The sequence below is a fragment of the Monopterus albus genome, unplaced genomic scaffold (genome assembly GCF_001952655.1).
Source record: "Monopterus albus unplaced genomic scaffold, M_albus_1.0 scaffold116.1, whole genome shotgun sequence".
In the NCBI taxonomy this organism is placed as follows: Eukaryota; Metazoa; Chordata; class Actinopteri; order Synbranchiformes; family Synbranchidae; genus Monopterus; species Monopterus albus.
Window position 1 is genome coordinate 709,344 of NW_018127996.1, and position 19,096 is coordinate 728,439.

The window sequence follows — 19,096 nt, forward strand, 5'->3', positions numbered from 1 at the left end:
ACTCTTACCTTCTTTCATTTCTTTAGAACACGTTCCTTGTTTATCTCCTTGTACTAAAACAATAAAACACCAAGCACTTGTTGTAAGGCACACATGTGCCTGCCAGAAATGCTTTGCATACATTGATTCACTGCATATCACCTGTTTAAACTTTAAACTATAGTTTTCTTGATCTACAGTGACCTACTGTTTCCAGATATGCAAACACACTCGAGGGGGTGTGAGTGGTCAGTGTGTAGAATAACGTTTAGTGTAAGTTAGTATAATCTTTAGATACCACCTAATGGTGTTATTTAATCAGAAACAGTATACCTTTATAGTAAAATCAGATCACTCCATATAATGATTTCACCTTCTGACAGAGTTATGTTAGTATAATTAATTATTCTACAATCTAGACAGAAAGGAAATTAGGGTGAAATGTGCATCATTTATTAGACTGTGTTATTGTTTGACCATCATGGTATATCTTGCTGTTCTTTTCCACTACTCTGATACTATTGTTGAAAATGACATGTCATGGGAAAGCCCAGAGATAAAGACAATTCATTTTAGGTGGCATATTGTAGAACATACAGCCATTTTACAATATGTTTGGGAGAAGACGGCACTGACTTTTCACCGTTCTCAAAAAATGATTTTCACACAATTTCACAGCAGGTTTTGTTATAACCATTTATATTCCTGCAGCCAGTTGCTTTATATTGTCCTGCTTAACATTCAGATCAGTGTGAGGAAAGGTTTGCTTGGAGTTTCTTTCACTTAGCAACATTGTTTGGCAAAAAGACCTGAAAGTGAATTACTCACCACACTAGCATCAGTTGCATTTCAATTCATGTCAGGTTTAACAACTCCCATCTGTCCATGTCATGAACAAATAATTTACCATTATTCAAATATGGAAAGATACTGTAAATTTGTTGATGTTTTTTCTGAAAGATTGTGTTGTTATGCATTTTTTAGGCCTAAAAATATAGAGGGCTATGAATTTGTTGAAGGTGTTTTATTATTATTCTTTTAATTATTTAGTGACTACATTGTTTATTCCTCTGTGACTAGAAAATTTTGGTCAGCCAGGGTTAAACTGTGCTGGGTCCTTCTAAGTCTGTGTGTTGATGTAATGTGTTTGCAATGTTTGTGTGCCCTGCAACATCCCCAGTGGCTGTGATGGCTATTATGATCCACACAATGAAAATCAAACATTGTGTGTTGCTGGAAGCCACTTTAGATGCTATGTGTGATTAGACTTATATATACATAGGCTCATTGAGTGTTGGAGAAAACAGGCACAAAACACGGAACAACTTTTTTGTTGGAGTCCAAGGAAAAGACATTGCCTCTGCAGCCTTTACAATAGACTCTAAGCACTAGTTTTATTGGTGAAACAAACACTGCTATTGTTTATTTGTCCCAAAGGAGTGCTCAGAGATCATCCAATACTCTGAATAATTTCACAGTTATGTGAATTCACAACTACTCAGGTTACTAGGATACTAGAAAAAACATCATGTACTGTTATATGATGTGGGTCACTCAGAATGAGAAAGATTTAGGCCGACTTGAATAATCTCCATAAAAGAAAAGGGCTTCTACAGGACTAAGTGACTACTCTCATTAATCATGCCCCACAGTTTGGATTCTTAAAATGTACCTATTAATGCAGAGGTGAGAAAATAAAATGTACATTCTAAGGATACAACTTGCGGTGCATGATTAGGTAATAACCAACTGTACATAATGTCTCTGTCACTTTGCAACATTTCCTTGAAAAAAAAACTGAACTAAGGAAACACTGAGTAACCAAAGACTGCACAGACTCTAGTGAAAATGGACATCGACTCCACCACACAAACCTGGGTGGATTATTCAAACAAATTTCAGCAAACATCAACAAACACAAAGCCAGAAGGGTAATTTAATTATATTTTCATAACTATATTTTCCCAAATTTCTAAGAAATGTATTGCTACTGATTGCTATAATAAATATGCTATAAAGGCTTTAGACACCAAAACTGTGCGTGAGATGCATGTGTATTTTGATGATTTTTGATTTTCTACTCAGCTATCTTGATCTTTTAATATAGAGTCAAAATAGCCCCAGAATAAACATTTCCCTTATGGTTCCCTTTAGGGAACAGTGGCTGAGATTTGCTTGGCACCCTCCTCCTCCTCCACTGTTTAAGGAGGGAGAAATGCAAATTTATCTCCTTAAAAAAGATAACACTCGCCAAAGACTCTGCATTTTCAGACAGGCACAACTTCTTCAAGTCACAACAATTGCAAAGGAACAGGATAATCCAGTGTGACCTTGAACTCCAAGACAATATTAATGCATCTGTTAGCTCATTACTGTTTTGCTACTGTTGCATTTAGCTACAGATAAAGGGGAAATTCTTCAAACTTTATTGGGAAAGATTTTGTCTTTATTACTGAGCCATGGGAAACACAATGAAGACATAACACAGGTATTTCTTGTAAAATGTGACTTGCTGATTTAACATTTAGAGGTTAGTCTACACTGTGGTTAGTCAAGATGTGAGTTTGTTGCTGAAGGTGCATTTTATTTTCACTGCCTTTGTTAAGAAGATAATAATAATAATGTTAATAATAATTACAGTCCTACATGTAATTATCGCATAGGAAGCTGGTTGTGTTTTGTTTTACTGTTCTAAATACCGGATATTTTGTTTTATAATATGTAATTGTTAATATTAACCGTAAAAAAAATCCCCAAAGAAAACCTTTGATGTAATCAATATTTTCCAGAAATATTTTTTTATTTCCGCTTGGTGTTTGCATTAGCTTAGTCAAAAGTTATGTTCGGTATTTAGTATTTTATTTTGATATTCTAACCGGATGTGTTACCGTTACGTTAGTGTACTTCGGGCTGTGCTGTCTGTGTTTGTCTATGTGTCACTGCTCCCTCGACTGGCGCTGTTGCCTACACTCTGATCCGTAATACATAGTATCACAGTATAGGACTCGCACCTACAAACCCTCAAACGACAGTAACTCGATATAATCCACCACGTTCATGGCAGTTATCCGTTTTTCTTTGTGTAACCCCACTACTCTTTAAAAATTCCGCCTAAAAAGAAAAAGCGCTCTCTCCCCTTTTGTGGGTTTTCAGCATACGTGAGTAACGTTAGCAAACCGTGTCGTTAGAATGCCAGTTAGCGTGTTGTTAAATTAGCCTTGTAACGCAGCGTTGATTTGCCATAAATGCTAGCTGAAACAAATTAAATACATCGAATTGGCTACATTATTATTGGAATATAAGTGGCATGTTCTTGTACAACTATATTTGCATTGTATTGTGTTGAATAGCTGGCTAATGCTAACGTTACCAGTTAGCGACCTAGCTATTACAATAGCAAGCCAGGTAACTTTTCTTAACGTTAGAGATATTAAATACAGTTTTGAACTAGAAGCAGGTAAGGTTTTGGCTAATCACGCTGGGGAAGAGTGTGATTAGAAGAGTTTAATGTTATGACTTAACATATTAATGAAAATCCTCTCATTTAAAACTGCCTTATGATTGCTTAACGTTAAATCCATCCACTTTACCGTATTATGGGTGGACCACGGTTCAAAGTACAGAATAATAACATTTTAAACAAACAAAAAAAGCTACAGAAGTGTTCACATTTTCCCTGATCAGTGGCACACTACTGCTAACGTTACCTCTACCATTGACTACCAACAGATTTGACTGTAATGTACGGTTTATAAATGCTAGGTTATACTCGAACATGTGTCAGCAGAGACAACATTGCTCTATGTTCCCTGCCCTCATTTGTCCCTTTGCAGGTGTACAGCAACTATCCAGAGGATTTAGGGGAAACTCTATACCGAGAGCCATTTGACTTCAACGCAGAGCCGCCTTGGGATCCTAGCTGATAGTGGACGAGTTCATCCTAGGACTCATCCATGTGAGTAAATTAGTTGTAAACTGATCTCTTAATACATTTGCATTTGTTTATGTGGGGACCTGTGTACAAGAATAAATATCATTGTTTATAAATCCGCTGACAAAGTGATTCCCCAAAAGGGTATGTTAATAAGTGGCATGTCCTGGATAAATTACAAACTGTCTGTAGTTATTTTGGTCTTGTAGTTCAGAACTATTTTTAGCACTTTTGTTAATAACTGAACCCTGTGGTCCAGGCTGCTTTTCTCTGTGGAATGTCTTCTCACCTTTGTCAGGAGGGAGAGGGGTGACACAGTAGAGCATTTCTAAGTTGTATAAAGTCCTAGTCTATCTATCTCTTGAGGAGATGATAGGGTTGAGCTGTTTCCCAAACGTTTTTTTATTTTACTCTTGTATCAGCATCTTACTGCATGCTATTGTATAATTGCAATAATTTCATTTTCTTTCACATTGAAATCAAGGAGGTACTACAAATTGACCCTTGTCCTCTTGTCTGTTCATCTGTTTATGTCAGCCTTGTCAGAGTAGTCCACAACACAGCAGTCTTTCCAGGCCCATTGTTAGTCTCCCCATTTAACCTGCCATAACCACAGTCATCTCACATCTAGTCCAGTCCAGACTACTGCCTGTCTGATGGATTGTGCAATATTAATGAAAGTAAAGTTGTGCCGCCCGTTTTGTACCTTAGGTGATGCCATCAAAAAGAACCTTATGGGTCACCAGCTCAGGGATTAATGGTGACTGTTGGGAGTAATTGTTGGTAAAGCAGATGAACCATATGCCCCAGACTTTGTTATCACAGTGGCTTTTCAGAAGAATAGACCTCTTCCACAAAGTTATCCCATAATGTAGAACCTGTTCTGTGCACTGATTGGATGCCCTCTGAAAATGATTGCAAATGGGTACCTCATCAAAGGGGTTTAACTTCCAGCTACTGTGATGAAAGTTATTTTATTTTGAAAAGAGAAGACCTATAAAAAGATATATATTTCACTATGTGAAATTTATTATGCATTAACGTATTAAAATGAACATGTACACATGGATCTTCCCTGTTTAGAATAAACAGGAAAGACTACCCTCAACTTGCCGGTATATATATATTTGTATGAAAAGATGTTACTATCTGATTGGTCAAAAACTGTTGGGGAGAAGTCGTGGTTTAAACTTAACTCTCCCGATATTGGTCCTTCAGTCCGTCCATCCTCCAATCATCCTCACTGCTCCAATGGTCGTGGACAGCGCCCTAAAAGGGGAGGAATACCTATACCGTCTTAATTCCTACATAGACACTTACTTCTTTCTTTGTTTCCAACTAACTGCTACTTTAGGCATTGCTTTCCAATAAAACTGCTCTGCCTGTGTGTGTCTGTATATTGCCCTGTCTTTGAAGTTGTCTTCCTCTTGTTGGCTTTTAGATCTAGTCTCTTGTTTATCACCCTTGGTGTCCCAGTGACCCCAAATTCCCTGGCCTCTTCAGCCAGGTGGTGATAATAAATTAACTGTGGACCCTCTTTGCTAAAGCTGTAAATCTTATGAGAGTCAGTGTTTTAGTGAACCAGTCCCAATAAAACACCCTAACTAATTTTATTCATTTCTATCTAAAAATAAAAATCACCCTAACACTACTGAATAAACTGCAGTTGGACAACATAAATTGAATATGCATTGCAGGTTAATCGTTTGGCCACTTGAACTTTGTCTTATGTTGACTTCTTGTTTTTTTTTTTTTTTGTGCAGTTTGTTGCATAAGTCTAGGACCCCAAGGGCTCGAGAGTAAATAAGCAAGACCAATTCAGACAAGCCACATTCTTTATGTCTATCGGATTAGAGGGAAGCAGTTCAGAGGATGAAAGGTATCGCTGATGAACCACAGTATTCTGTTGGCCTACTAGAGGGCGGCATGGCCCTCTGTGATGTGATTGACAGTCACATTTATGAACAAACTCTGGTAAGGAATCTCACTGTAACAGAGTTTTTCACACATACTTGTAAACCTGGATTTTTTTAGTGTCTTAGAAGTATCTCAAACATCTTACAGTTTTTTCTGTCTCATCAACATGTTAATTCCGTCTTCCTCAGTCTGAGAAGAATGCATTCTTTGTAGCAGACCTGGGAGTCATAGTAAGGCAACATGTATGCTGGCGAACTCACATGGCTCAGATTCGACCTTACTATACCGTCAGATGCAACAGCAGTCCAGCAGTTATTGAAGTTCTTGCTGCTCTTGGCACTGGATTCCTATGCACCAATAAGGTACCTTCTCATAAACATGATAGATTACTGTTATCTGTTCAGGTTTCTCCACAGACAGTATTATTACTTGGAAGTAAGCACTGTTCATGCTGCAGAATCTTGCATACTTATACAATTGCTTAGTTAACAATTGTTTTAAAAGAGTTTACTACACTTATTTTATAAGGTACTAAATTTGACCATTATATACTGCACCACCCCCTTTTTCTACTTGAACAAATACATTAATGTGGAATAGTATTGCACAGCTCTTAGTCAACAAGCTGCAGAATAGTTATCAAGGCACCACCAAGGGGTCAGTGAACCTCACTTCTCACCTTTTAAATAATGTTGTTGGTGACATATTTGACCCTTTTAAATACTGTTGTTGATTATGTATTTGTAGCAAACCATGTAGGATGAACCTGGTATGATGAAATGTGTGTTCCCTAACCCACATGTTAGTTCTGTTTTTGTCTCCTTGTATTTCAGTCTGAACTTGAACTGGTGCAGAGCCACGGTATTCCCTCTGAAGATATTATCTACAGTGGTGTTTGCAAGCAGGTTTCCCAGATTAAATATGCTGCTAGGAATGGCATTGACCTTTTGGTGTGTGATAATGAAGCAGAGCTACGCAAGATTTCTCGCTGCCACCCCAGTGCAAAGTAAGTCCTTGCTTGTATTAATGCTAGTCCAAGTGCCCAATGGTCATACTGCTTGGAAGCTGACAGTTCAACAGTGTTTAATACTTGGCCTTATCAGACATTACTTACTATTTGTTTGGTACAGCATCTCGTTTTTTTTTTTTTTTTTCATATCAGCAACAAAAAGGCTTGTATCAAATCAAGTTGTGAACTAGAATTTTGCACTTTGCGGTTGTATGTCTCCGCCAGTCAGTCAAATCCACAGGAATGGGACAGACATGAGGTCACTGATCTTGACCTTTGACCATCAAAATTTTAATCAGTTTAATGGCTATCATAAGCATGAAGGCATGAAAACTATTTATTGCAGTATTTTTGAAAGCATCCTTACCTTACCTGTACCTGGATGCTGTAATTTTAAGTCACTTCCACAAGAAAAATTCAATAGGATGCCAAAGCCATACTCTAAAATGATCCCCAGTGGCTATACAGACAGACAACCCAAAAACAAAGTGCCTCCGGTTGTATCTATTACTGGTGCTAAGGCATAAAAATTATCACTCTTGGCTGCAGGTGTTTTTGATTGTCTGCTATCTACTTAATATAACTCATCTGGATTATTTTCTTTCTCAGCGAAACAGTTACCGAGGTTCTTCATTTCCTGTGTATTAACTCAGGCTGCTGGTGCTGGTGTCAACAGAAGCATCTAGCCCGGATGATGAGATAGGAATGTCGTTTGGCTGTTCTCTTAAGGACTGCAGACATCTGCTAGAGAGCGCTAAGGAACTGGGTGTGCAGGTGGTAGGTGTCAGGTGAGGCCTGCAGAAATGTGCTGTGGCTGGTTATAAAGCAACTTGAAAATATGCAAGTAGAGATTGTGTGGGAGGAAAAACACCTTTCTTGAAGTAAGGATTTAGTCCAGCCTGCTGCAGGAGAAAATTAAAGCTATTGTCAAGTTGTCTAATTGACCATTAACTGTCTCTTTCCTTGCACCCCTTGTCAGGTCTCACATTTCCAGCTGCTGTGAGGATGGCCAGGTTTATGTTCATGCCATCTCTGATGCCCGCTATGTATTTGATATGGGAGTAAGAAATCTTAAATATCTTTTGTAGCTTGTTACATTTGTACAGCTCACTGACTTCTACTGCCATTTTCTGTTGAGTTATGGACACTTGTAACATCTTGAGAAACACTGTGCTTTTGCTAATCCCTTGTGTTATAGTTACATATTTTATTGTCTGCCTCAGGAGGAAATTGGTTTCAATATGAAAATCTTGGACATTGGAGGTGGCTTCAATGGCTCTGAGACCCAGCTGGAACTGGTCAGTGTATTTCTCTGCTCTGCACCTGACATTGATTAGGGAGTGGGTGCTATAACTTTTATATGCCATGGTCTGGGCTATAGAGGGGCTTTTAACTGTTACATTACAAGCACACTGCGTGCATCACCACACCAGCTCACTTGTATTTGAATTATGTTCCTTTGAAATTACGAGGAAAAGAAAAACATAGTATTAAATGTAATGTATCATTATTGTCAGATTTTATAATCCAGTTTTCAATGTTTGTATATATTTTGCATCACACTAGCCAGCTATAGGACACACTGTGGTCAGGGTGCTTTGTGCTATTGATTTAAGCCATTCTTCCAAAGTTGACAATGCGATTACTTTTAAAGTAATTTCTTAGATGTGAATTTCAAAGACCTGCCCATTTTGGTTTCCACTGTTTGCCACTGTCATCTTTTTGCAGATTAGTAGTGCAGTCATATCTGTGGTGGACCTATACTTTCCTCCTTCTGCTGGAGTTTCCATCATTGCTGAGCCTGACAGCCTCTTTGTGTCCTCTGCTTTCACCCTGGCGGTTAATGTCATCTCCAAGGAGGTGGTGGCACGAGATCGCCAGGACCTGGCAAACAGTCAGTGGCCTGATACTTATTTTTAAAGATATTAAGGCTCATTTACTGTCAAATAGTATGTAATATGATGTAAAGTCAACCCGACTACAAAACTTATGAATGCAACCTGTAATATGAAATAAAATATAGAAAGCGAGTTTAAAAGTAGATTCTGTGTACCCTCTATGAACAGATGATCCATCTCCCAATGATGAGCCAGAGTTCCAGTACTGTATGAACGAGGGAGTGTATGGATCATTTGCCAGCAAACTCTCTGAAACACTGATTGTCGTTCCATCAGTTCACAAGGTGAGTCAAAAAAACTCTCTGGGTCAAGATTTGGGATCCAGAGAAGCCAATATCAGTATCAGGTAATGGGTCCAATACCACCCTCTAGTAGTTGTACTCATAAAAATTGTCCAAAACTATGCACCAGTACTACTTAACTGCAACATTATATTAACTTCACTCCGGTTGTTAGCGGTGGAAAATAAATTTCAGAGGTTTAGTGACAGCAATAAAGGTAAAGCCAGCTGTTAGCTCTGATTCTCTGCTGTGTGTCTGTGAGCACCCACAGACACAAGGAGGTTTATTGATGAAGCCAGGCATGTCTACTGAGTTTCCCCTGATCTCATGGCCTTACCCAGGGATTGGTTAGACTTGTGTAAACTGTTAATGCTATGTCTTCACACCCACAATAGCTTTGTTGTCCGTCCGTACTTCTCTCCATCCTTCCGACCCATTCTCATGGATGTGATATCTCAGTAACACCTTGAAGGTCCACTTGGACTCAAGGATGAACTGAGTAGATTTTCGCGGTCAATCACTGTATCCTCACGTCTGTCCCATTTACATGAATCTGGCTTGTTGGCGGAGGCATACAACATTGAATCTGTAATTCTAGTTAGTTTTTAAAATGCATCTTGCCTTCGTTTACTAAAAATGATTGCTATGTTACATGTGCAAGCAGATGACCTCTGTTCTATGTGTTAGCAGAACATACCCCTGGATGCTCCAGTGTTCAGCAGCAGCCTTTGCGGTCCTTCTGGGGACAAGCTGGACCAGGTAGTGGAGCACTGTCTATTACCTGAGCTCAACATCGGAGACTGGCTCATGTTCAGCCATGCTGGGGCCTACAGTCTGGGTCAGCCACTCTCAACCGCCACTGAGTCACCCCCACCTCCTGTATATTATGTCATCTCCTCTAGAGATTGGTAAGGAAATCAGTGGTGACATATTTTTAACTTTGGAGTGCATTACAAAGTTTGCAGTTTGAAAGGATCCATGCTTTCTGTGCATAAATGTGCAGCTGACTCACCTTTGTTTTTCCACCAGGTTTGAGATGCAAGAAACTGGTATCACCCATGAGGGTACACTAAAGAACTTCTCATTAGTCCCTTATTTCCTCAGCTCCTGCCAAACAGAGGCTGCACTCTCTGTCCCAGCTTAGCAAACCTCACACCAAGAAAACCTTTATCTTACTAGTTTCTCCTGCTAGCTTCCTCTGGTCAACATTCCACTGGGATCAACAGATAGTGCTTGAAATTGCTGGGACCAGACTGAATTCATCTCACAAACCCCAGTGTAGAGTGTAAGATGTGATTAGACTGGGTTAACCCAAGTAGATGTTAATTAGTATGCAACAAAATGGACGACTATAGAAAGCGATGCAGTGTTCCCTGTCCGTTGGGCATGCCTTGGCACTGCCGTTTACACTCATACAGTTGACATAATTTTAAATGATTATATGTCAATTGCTGTTGCCAGTCATGAAAAGAAAGATATGTATACCTGAGTAAAGCAGTCTGTTTAAATAGAAACACAGTTCTGATATCTTTTAGAGTGATACAAGATGTGTATTTATGATTTCAGTTGGTTGTATAGTTTGTGTTGTGTGATAAAAGTTTGATTCCATTGTTACATTTAAAATCTCTTGTTATTCTCAGTGTTTTAAACTGGAGGTTTGCTGCACTACATTGCTGCACATATAAATGTGTGTCTACTCGTCTTCTTTGGTGCTGTAAATGAAGGTAGCCTGATCAGTATGCAGTGTCACCATGACACCCATGCCTGGACAAATGATTAGTGCAGTCTGCTCTAGTGGGGGTGGAAAGCTAATGGCTATGTGATCACCAGTAAACTGGTGTTTCATTGTTTTTCTAAGGTGCTGAGTAGCTTGCTCCTGGACCAGTAGAAAGACTAGTGGGTAACTGGTATGCCACAGCATAGCAAAGCAGGTTTATTAGCATGCGCTGCAGATGAAACCATGGATGTGATTATGGATAACGGATCAGCTGACATGGAATGGGGTTTGTTTTTTAAAGCGTCATTTATAATGCTAGAATCCTTTTTATTTCTATTGTATTTTAATTTTTTTTTTCAAAAACATGACTGTTTAAAGAATATTATGTTATCTTGTGACTTTGCAAAGATCATATTTGTGAAGTTGTCTGCCAATCTGTGTCTAAGGCATGATGAATTATCAAGCATTTGCCTTTTATTAACTTGTTGCTGTGCTTGTCAACTTGAACAGTAATAAACACTTCATCGACTGGACTGCAAATCGTTACTGTATTATCATTAACGACCATAAATGCTGTACTTAGCCTGCTGCTTTTGTACAGGTACTGCTAAATAACAATCGCTACCTTAAAGTTTCATGACCTGATGACTTAATGCACTTCCCACTGTGGATATTGTGATCACTATAAAGGATTTGGTTTAGTGAGCTAATTGTACAGGGGTCAAAATCATATAGGAACTATTGAACAATGTGTTATTCTGTCTTTGTCATTGCTGGTAAAATAGGCGAGACAAACACTATGTTAATATCCACGTACTATTAATGTTGTCTGTATCTGCATGTGTTAACTGAACATTTATCAGTACACACTTAAATGTGCCAGAAGCTGGGTGAGCATCCCTATCCCTATCCAATTAGCTTTTTTGAGGTCATTAACTCAAGGGTTCACATACTTTTTCCACTAGCACTATGAGGTTTTTATGGTTCTCAATAGAGATATGAAAGATCAACATTTTTTTGATATTATTTTAGGCACATTATATTTGTCAATATTCTTGACTTAGATGAAGATCAGATCACATTTTATGACAAATTAATGCAGAAAACCATGAAATTCCAAAAGGTTCACATACTTTTTCTTGCCACCGTAGTAGTTGGCCCAACTGGCTTGTTACGCAAGTCGGTAACTACTGTTTAGTCCATGACACATAGAACACAGACTCCTTGAATAACCCGTCTTTACATGCTCACACGCACTCAACATAACCCTCTGTGATAGGTGAAAAAACTCCCAGTATGATCCCCCACTAGCAGGCTGACTATAACCAGCTAACTCCATTTCAAGCTACTCAGTATGTTGCTACCACCTGCTCTGATCCATGGGCCTCTTGGTATTACAGGGGTAGAAAAAACATCTGAAAACATTTGAATGATGATGATAATGTTCAGGTTTTATAAAGAACTCTATTTTCCCTTCAAGAAAAAAGCATTGTGCAAAATGTTTGTATGACAAATAGATTCATGTATGGCACAAAAGATCAACATTCAGCATTCTTTGGTCAAATAATTACTGAAAGGTAAACATACATTTTTTTCAGAGATCAGGATTTTTTTGCAAAAGAGAATTGAGAATAAATTAAATAAACATTTCATTAACTCAACACACACACACAAATTAAAAAGTATTATTATATTATTAGAAATATAGGATATAGTCGTCCCTGATAGGCTGGTGGTTAAGGTGCAGCGCCCTTGCTGTAGTCTAACTTACTTTTCAGTTTAACAGTTGTGAAACTGACTGGTGACATAAAAATCAAGCACACAATCCTCTGTGCAGTGAGACCCAGCCACACAAAGCCTCAAATTCAGTTTTCTAGTTGCCCAGTTCTTTAGTGTCTCATTAGGATCCCTCAGACAAGGTTTCTTAAAGAGAGACTGAGTGTTGTGGAAGCAGCGAGGTCAGCAGACCGGGTCACAGCAAACGTCCAGCAGGGTGTCTTCCGTGCTACCAGGTGTCTCCGAGCATGCTTGGCCAGGTGGTCACTACGCATGAAGCTGCTGAGGCATATGGGACAGGCAAACCTTTTCTCTCCCGTGTGGGTGCGTCTGTGACGAGACAACTCGTCAGAGCGAGCAAATCGCCTGTGACAGCCCTCCCACTTGCATTTGAAGGGCTTCTCACCTGGTGGAACACATAGTGAAGTGGACATTTTGTGAAACGTGTGTCTTGTCTCTTGATGACTAGGGATTATTGTTACCTCTTTCAAGTCCTTATTTACATAAAAAGCTTCATACATTTTGAACCTACAAGTGCAGTAAAATTAGTATTCATATCCTTCAACTCTTACCTGTATGCGTCCTCATATGTGCCTTCAGGTGGGAGCTTTTGAAGTAGGTCTTGCCACAGTCCTCTTGGGGACAAACATGACTGCGTACACGAGACACCTCTGGGGACAGGTGGCTCTGTCTTGGCTCCAACAGGGTACGACCAGGTGCGGGGGCAATGGCTGCAAACTTGGTGCCACCAGGGGTCACTGGTGTGGGCTGAAGATAGAGAGTAGGAGCAGCTGCCTGAGGGACAAGGAGCATTATGGGGCCTCTTGCCACCTGACCCCCAAGGAGGAAGACCTGGGAAGGACAAGCTACTTGGGTTTGTGACTGTGGTAGTGCATGTTGTTGTTTGTGCTGCTGTTGTTGGGGTGTCTGCACGGTGGTGACTGCTGACGGAATGGGAAGTAGGTGCAGCCGCTGGCTCTCAGAGGCTATGACAGATTTTTGCGCCACAGTGGGAGAAAGTGAAGACACAGGATGGATGCAGGAGTATACGGGGATAAGGGAAACCCCAAAAACACCAGCTGGAACAGAGGAGACAGACTGAGATAAGTCTGTTTTATCACCCGGGCCTGAAAGACTCACCTGGGTCTGGCTGGCTTTCGCCACATTTGGCAGAGCTTCAGTGAAAGGTTCCTGTAGCGCTGAAGCCCTAGAGTCAGACTGCATTATAATAATCTCATCACCTTTATTGCTCAGCCCATCTTCCAAGTTCAAATCTGTTTTAGAGTCTTTTACATGAACTTGACTGAGTGTTTCCTCCGTTGAGGCAAGATGGGTGTGCTGGCCATATGCAGTGTGCCGGATTACACTGGTGCACTGAAACCTCTGCTGAGAAGCAGCAGTATAATTGTGCAGATGAGCCTCTTCTGTTGGGTGCAGGCTTGGACGTGGAGCTGCTGCAGGTTGATGTAAGGTTGCTCCTGAGGTTGAATGGGTGGTCTCACAGTGGAGTGGGCTGTATGGTGGTGTCATACACTGAAAGATAAGTGATTTGTTTTTTACTGGCAAATTATAGCTTGTAAAATGGGTGTCCTCTTTTAAACTGCTGCTAAAAAACCCACTCTTATCATATGTCCTTTTTATAATGAAATCTGAAGTTGTGGATGCATTGTATCTACAGTAGCGTTCAGTACACACTGTGCTGTGTGTGTGTATGTGTGTGTGTGTGTTCTTATGTACAGTACCAGTCAAAGTTGTGGACACAATCTCAATCAATGTTTTTTGTTTCTATTATTTTATACACTGTAAATTAACACTGAAGACATAAAAACATTAAAATAACACATATGGAACACTGTACTAAGTTCAGAAGTATTAGTAAAGCAAATAATGGTTCATATTTTAGATTTCTCAAACTAGCCATTGTTCGCCTTGAAAACACAAGGCTTTGCATACTATGATCAAAATCTTATCCAGCTTCATGAGGTCGTCAGCTGGAATGGCTTTCAATTAACAGGTGTGTCTTGTCAGAAGTCAACTTGTGCAATTTCTTGCCTTCTTAATGCATTTGAGACCATCAGTTGTGTTGGTATGCAACAAATATCCATCCATTCATCCATTATCTATACTGCTTACTCCTGAACAGGGTCGCAGGGGGCTGGAACCGATCCCAGCTGACAATGGGCAAGAGGCGGGATACACGCTGGACAGTTTGCCAGTCTGTCACAGGGCTGACATGTAGACAAACAAACACACACACTCACTCCTACAGGCAATTTAGAGTTGCCAATCAACCTAAGTGACATATCTTTGGACTGTGGAAGGAAGATGGGAGTACGCAGGCACAGGGAGAACATGCAGACTCCGCACAGAAAGGCCCTGGGTTGGCCCGGACTCGCACCTTCTTGCTGTGATGCCACAGTGCTAACCACCACGCTGCTGTGCCGTCCACAACAAATATCCATATTTAACTAATGTAGTAATACATGTGGCAATAGCTGCTCACCTCTGTTGGCAATTAAATGCTTGTAGCAGAGCACAGACAACACTACAGAATGATCTTGTGCCTAATGTATTGTCTGTGCCAGAATTGCAAAAACCTTGATCACTCAGGCTCACTCTAAAAAGCCTAAACATAACAACTTTTATCCTATATGGCCACTTACCAAAGGAGCATCTTGTAACACAGCAAGCCTAAGGGGGGCAGAGTCATCCTCAGAGCAGTCTGAGGATGGAGTCAGTGGTCTGCGGTGCTTGGGCCTGAAGCTTCTGGTTTTCCAGTGCTTAGTCATGGACAGCAGCGCCTCTACAGCCTCCACGTCACCTGCGCCCATAGGAGCATGCTGAAATTTACTCTGGATGTCTGAGTGAAGCTTCTCAAGTGCCATGTTGGAAATCTGGTAAAAGGGTTAAAATAAGTATGAGGTGGATGGACTGTTGTTTCATCGGATTTAAATGATACATTTTCAATGCATCATACAATAAAGGCTTGTACTCATTGTTGTCACTATGCTGGATTTAAGGTTTTACATACCACTATCCAAAGCAGATGTATACAACTTAGCATGTTCATTCAGTGTTTTAAAGCCTAACAATGTTGCCATTCATCAAAATATACAGAATATGTAAAGGACCATGTCATGTGAAGGGAGCATGATCAGCTGCTGCTCTTCTGCACTGGGGACCTTTCACCTACTTCCCCAGGGGACAAACACACCAGCTGTGCTGCTTACACAGTCACATAACACCTAACGACCCCTCCCTGACCAGAATACATAGGTATCATCATAACCATCACCTACCATCAATTGTGAAGCTGGTGGAAAATTAATGAGTTTGTAATATGACATACAAACAGGTGACAAATGATCCGAATACATGAGTGGTCTCCTCTAAGATGAGAGTGGCCCCATCCATAGTGCACAAGGGGTCACTGAATGGTTTGATGAGTATGAGAATAATGTGAGCGACTGGATCCCAACCTAGTTGAACACCTACTGTGTGGGAGATGTTGGACCGACATGTTAGCGCCTCCAACACCACCAACATCAAAACACCACATGTGTTCATCCCTCCAGTAGGGTTCAGACTTGGACAATCAATGTTAGGGGTTCTGGTTCTGGTGGCCCAGCACCCTACTGAGACACTTTATGTTGGCTTTTATTTGTCACTTGTCACCCATCTGTAGCTATCATCATAGCCCTGGACAAGCATCAGTTGAGAAACGGGTGATAAATTAATGAGTTTGTAATAGGTTATGACCTAGATAGGCTAAACAGACTTGACAGCCTTCATTACAAACCAAATTAAAGCAATTACACACAAAGTATCAGATGGTGTTTTCCCATCGTGTCCTCTTATAACTTACTTAAACATCTTCAAGTTATCAGAAGAAATGTAATGTAAGATAGAATAGCTATGATATGACCTCGAATAAATGTAAATTAGTTACTTACATCTAAAATGAGTGTTCAGGGCCGCTGACAAGTAGCCAGTGCGTCTTGTGTTAACGCCTAAAACCAAAACAGCACTAACAGTACGTTTCCAACTTCGCCTTAATCCTGGTTTCCCATTCATCGTTTCAAACGCAGTGGGGGGGTGCGGAAGGGGCGTGACGGGCTCAAAGTGTCGCCCAGTAGAACGCAAAGGTGTGTTGGCACCAACCAATAGGCGAGGACCTCGGTGCGTGATCAGTGGCTGACGGCACCGTGGAGGCAGCGTGGTACACAACGGCCTCAGCGTGTGAAGTGCTTTACTATATAAGCAGTACTGTCACAAGCCCTCAAAATGCCAATAGTTTGTGCTATTTATGGTTGATCAAATCAATCACACCGACCAAGCAGAAGAAGCTTTTATCGAGTACTAAAGGTAGTTGTTCATATGGGGGAAATGCAAGGAATCGACTGACAAACACCAGTATCACGTCCCCCACCGAGATGGTTCGCCCCCGTTAAACGCTGTTTCCCTTGGCACTCCCATTAGTGGCCAGAGCTATGACAAGGTTAGATTCTCATTAGGTTAGTAGGGGGAAACACATTTTAAGAGGGAACACAGCTTATCAACACCTGTCACCAGACCTTTGAGAGCCTTAAACACCGGTAGCATTAACTGGAGGGGCGCCATGTATTGAATTGTAGATGGGTTAATCCATAGACACACCTTATATTATATCCATGCACAAGACCCTATACCTCAATAGCAGGAAATTTTTTCAATTCCTGTTGAAAAATCACTCCTCTTTATAAAGAATCATGTCCCACATATGTTGTTTATTTCTGGTTATACTTTTTTCTCATAATATCATTTAAACTAGCACAATACAGGCTTTACTCCATCTATTCATTTTGTCTTTCACTTTCTGCCCCTCTATTTGAGTTTCGTACACCTTAGTAGTCACATGTTTGCAGACCACCTATGTGGAGATGTGCTGTAAAAGCCTCCTGTGACCCAGACTCACTGAATAGCACAGGCAGGAGTGTAGGAGATATTAGCTTCTGAAAGGTTCTGAGTGGGGCTGACCTCTCTAACCAATCAGAGATTTTCAATTATTTCTGCTTGATCAGTAGGTTTTGTTGCATTCTCATTTATTGTAATTTCATAAGGACAAATATCTGAGGAGCTGGGCAGAACATGTTGGAGCGTAGTGGAGCAGGGAGAGGGAGTGGTGGGTGGAGCGGAGTGGAATGAGCTTCATGATAGTGCTACCTTAAGTTGCATGTTGTAGCTATAATCACTGTAGGCTAGGTTAACTACTGAAGGCACTTTAAATACAGAAAATCTGATCAGCTCTTAGTCATTTACAACTTTATTAAAGTCATACAGTTGTCCTGGCATGAGCTGAGAGTAGCTGTTCATACCTCACACTGCAGTTAACTGTAGTTAGTTCTGTGTCTGCCAAACTCTCTAAATCCTGAGATATCATACTTCCAGTCCCAACGTTTTGGTTCTAGGATCAATTCTCATAGTAAAGGATCAATATCTAAACTCAGTAAGCTGGGGTAAATTTATATTTAATCATAGGAGGACACAGTAGGAAGTAACTACATTTTCACCAGAATGGTCTAAATAATTACCGCTTGAAATGAACTGCTTCTCCATCAGCCTGTCCTAGTCATATCCAGACTGTGGCTCTGGCTCAGTGAGACACTGAGAGTCAGAATCAGAATCAGTTTTATTGGCCAGGTGTGACGGACACACGAGGAATTTAACTCAGGTACATCGGCTCTCAATGTGCAAAACAGTAAACCAGCATATAAGGCTGTGTAATATAACAAAATAGCAGTATTAACATCAACAACCAGTGCAAAGAATGCAGAATAAGCAGTATGAACAGACAGTAAACAATGTAGACAAAGGAATGTTCATTGAAATGAGATAAATAGGGATTAAAAATAGAGTACTTAAGAACTAGAAGACTTTTATTAGTCTGTGTTGTGGTAACAAAGTGGATGTCATAGTTGCCAGGAAGGTGGATGTAAACAACATAGCTACTCCAGAATGAGTATTACAGTGCCTTGCGAAAGTATTCGGCCCCCTTGAACTTTGCGACCTTTTGCCACATTTCAGGCTTCAAACATAAAGATATAAAACTGTAATTTTTTTGAAGAATCAACAACAAGTGGGACACAATCATGAAGTGGAACGAAATTTATTGGATATGTCAAACTTTTTTAACAAATAAAAAACTGAAAAATTGGGCGTGCAAAATTATTCAAATCCACATAAGGGATGACGGCAACATTCATAGATCCTGGAATGCACAATGAGGGGCAATGTTCATTCCTATTACAGAGGCCCACTGAAATTTTTTTGAGGAAAAGCTGTGTTAGACTGCATATTGTTTATAGTAAAGTATTTTTATATACAAATATAAAAATGAAAATGTTTCTGGAGTGGGACTTTAATTAATTATAGAAGTTGTGCAGAAGCTGCCCATAGCTCTACACAGTGATCCATGTGTGTACTGTATGTGTTTCTATGCTGCTCCAAATGAGTCTGTTCTGGTTCAACTTGTCTTATTAAATGAGCTTAAAAATAAAGTGACACCTTAGTTATAAAACACTGAGCAGGCTGTAACACACAAGAGTGTGT

At 40.1% G+C, this 19,096-nt stretch overlaps 2 protein-coding genes across 6 annotated transcripts; one reads left to right on the top strand and one right to left on the bottom strand.

Moving 5' to 3' along the window:
* Window positions 1-2,245: 2,245 nt before the first annotated feature.
* LOC109966649 (antizyme inhibitor 1) lies at window positions 2,246-11,265 on the top strand. Of its 5 annotated transcripts, none has more exons than XM_020611656.1 (12): window positions 2,246-2,467; window positions 3,813-3,934; window positions 5,674-5,884; window positions 6,016-6,189; window positions 6,661-6,833; window positions 7,490-7,624; window positions 7,816-7,897; window positions 8,060-8,134; window positions 8,565-8,730; window positions 8,903-9,018; window positions 9,706-9,923; window positions 10,045-11,265. In XM_020611656.1, the coding sequence occupies exons 3-12, from the start codon at window positions 5,783-5,785 to the stop codon at window positions 10,157-10,159; spliced, it is 1,356 nt and encodes a 451-aa protein (XP_020467312.1). In that variant the 5' UTR covers window positions 2,246-2,467; window positions 3,813-3,934; window positions 5,674-5,782; the 3' UTR covers window positions 10,160-11,265. The 5 variants fall into 5 exon arrangements, with proteins under 5 accessions (XP_020467312.1, XP_020467311.1, XP_020467310.1 ...); XM_020611655.1 differs by lacking the exon at window positions 2,246-2,467 and adding an exon at window positions 2,532-3,146; XM_020611654.1 differs by lacking the exon at window positions 2,246-2,467 and adding an exon at window positions 2,532-3,137.
* Window positions 11,266-12,383: 1,118 nt separating this feature from the next.
* LOC109966648 (Krueppel-like factor 10) lies at window positions 12,384-16,671 on the bottom strand. Its single transcript, XM_020611653.1, has 4 exons — window positions 16,462-16,671; window positions 15,172-15,402; window positions 13,081-14,041; window positions 12,384-12,914 (listed from the first exon to the last, which is right to left on the bottom strand). The coding sequence occupies exons 2-4, from the start codon at window positions 15,391-15,393 to the stop codon at window positions 12,643-12,645; spliced, it is 1,455 nt and encodes a 484-aa protein (XP_020467309.1). The 5' UTR covers window positions 15,394-15,402; window positions 16,462-16,671; the 3' UTR covers window positions 12,384-12,642.
* Window positions 16,672-19,096: the final 2,425 nt, after the last annotated feature.

Bases quoted from the DNA above. Each gene is read 5' to 3' on its own strand.
- LOC109966649 (XM_020611656.1), top strand. From the start codon at position 5,783: ATGAAAGGTATCGCTGATGAACCACAGTATTCTGTTGGCCTACTAGAG. The intron at 5,885-6,015 runs GTAAGGAATCTC...CGTCTTCCTCAG, and splicing joins ACATTTATGAACAAACTCTG to TCTGAGAAGAATGCATTCTT. The intron at 8,135-8,564 runs GTCAGTGTATTT...ATCTTTTTGCAG, and splicing joins CTGAGACCCAGCTGGAACTG to ATTAGTAGTGCAGTCATATC.
- LOC109966648 (XM_020611653.1), bottom strand. From the start codon at position 15,393: ATGGCACTTGAGAAGCTTCACTCAGACATCCAGAGTAAATTTCAGCAT. The intron at 14,042-15,171 runs GTAAGTGGCCAT...CTTATCTTTCAG, and splicing joins TGTTACAAGATGCTCCTTTG to TGTATGACACCACCATACAG. The intron at 12,915-13,080 runs GTAAGAGTTGAA...GTGTTCCACCAG, and splicing joins ACATATGAGGACGCATACAG to GTGAGAAGCCCTTCAAATGC.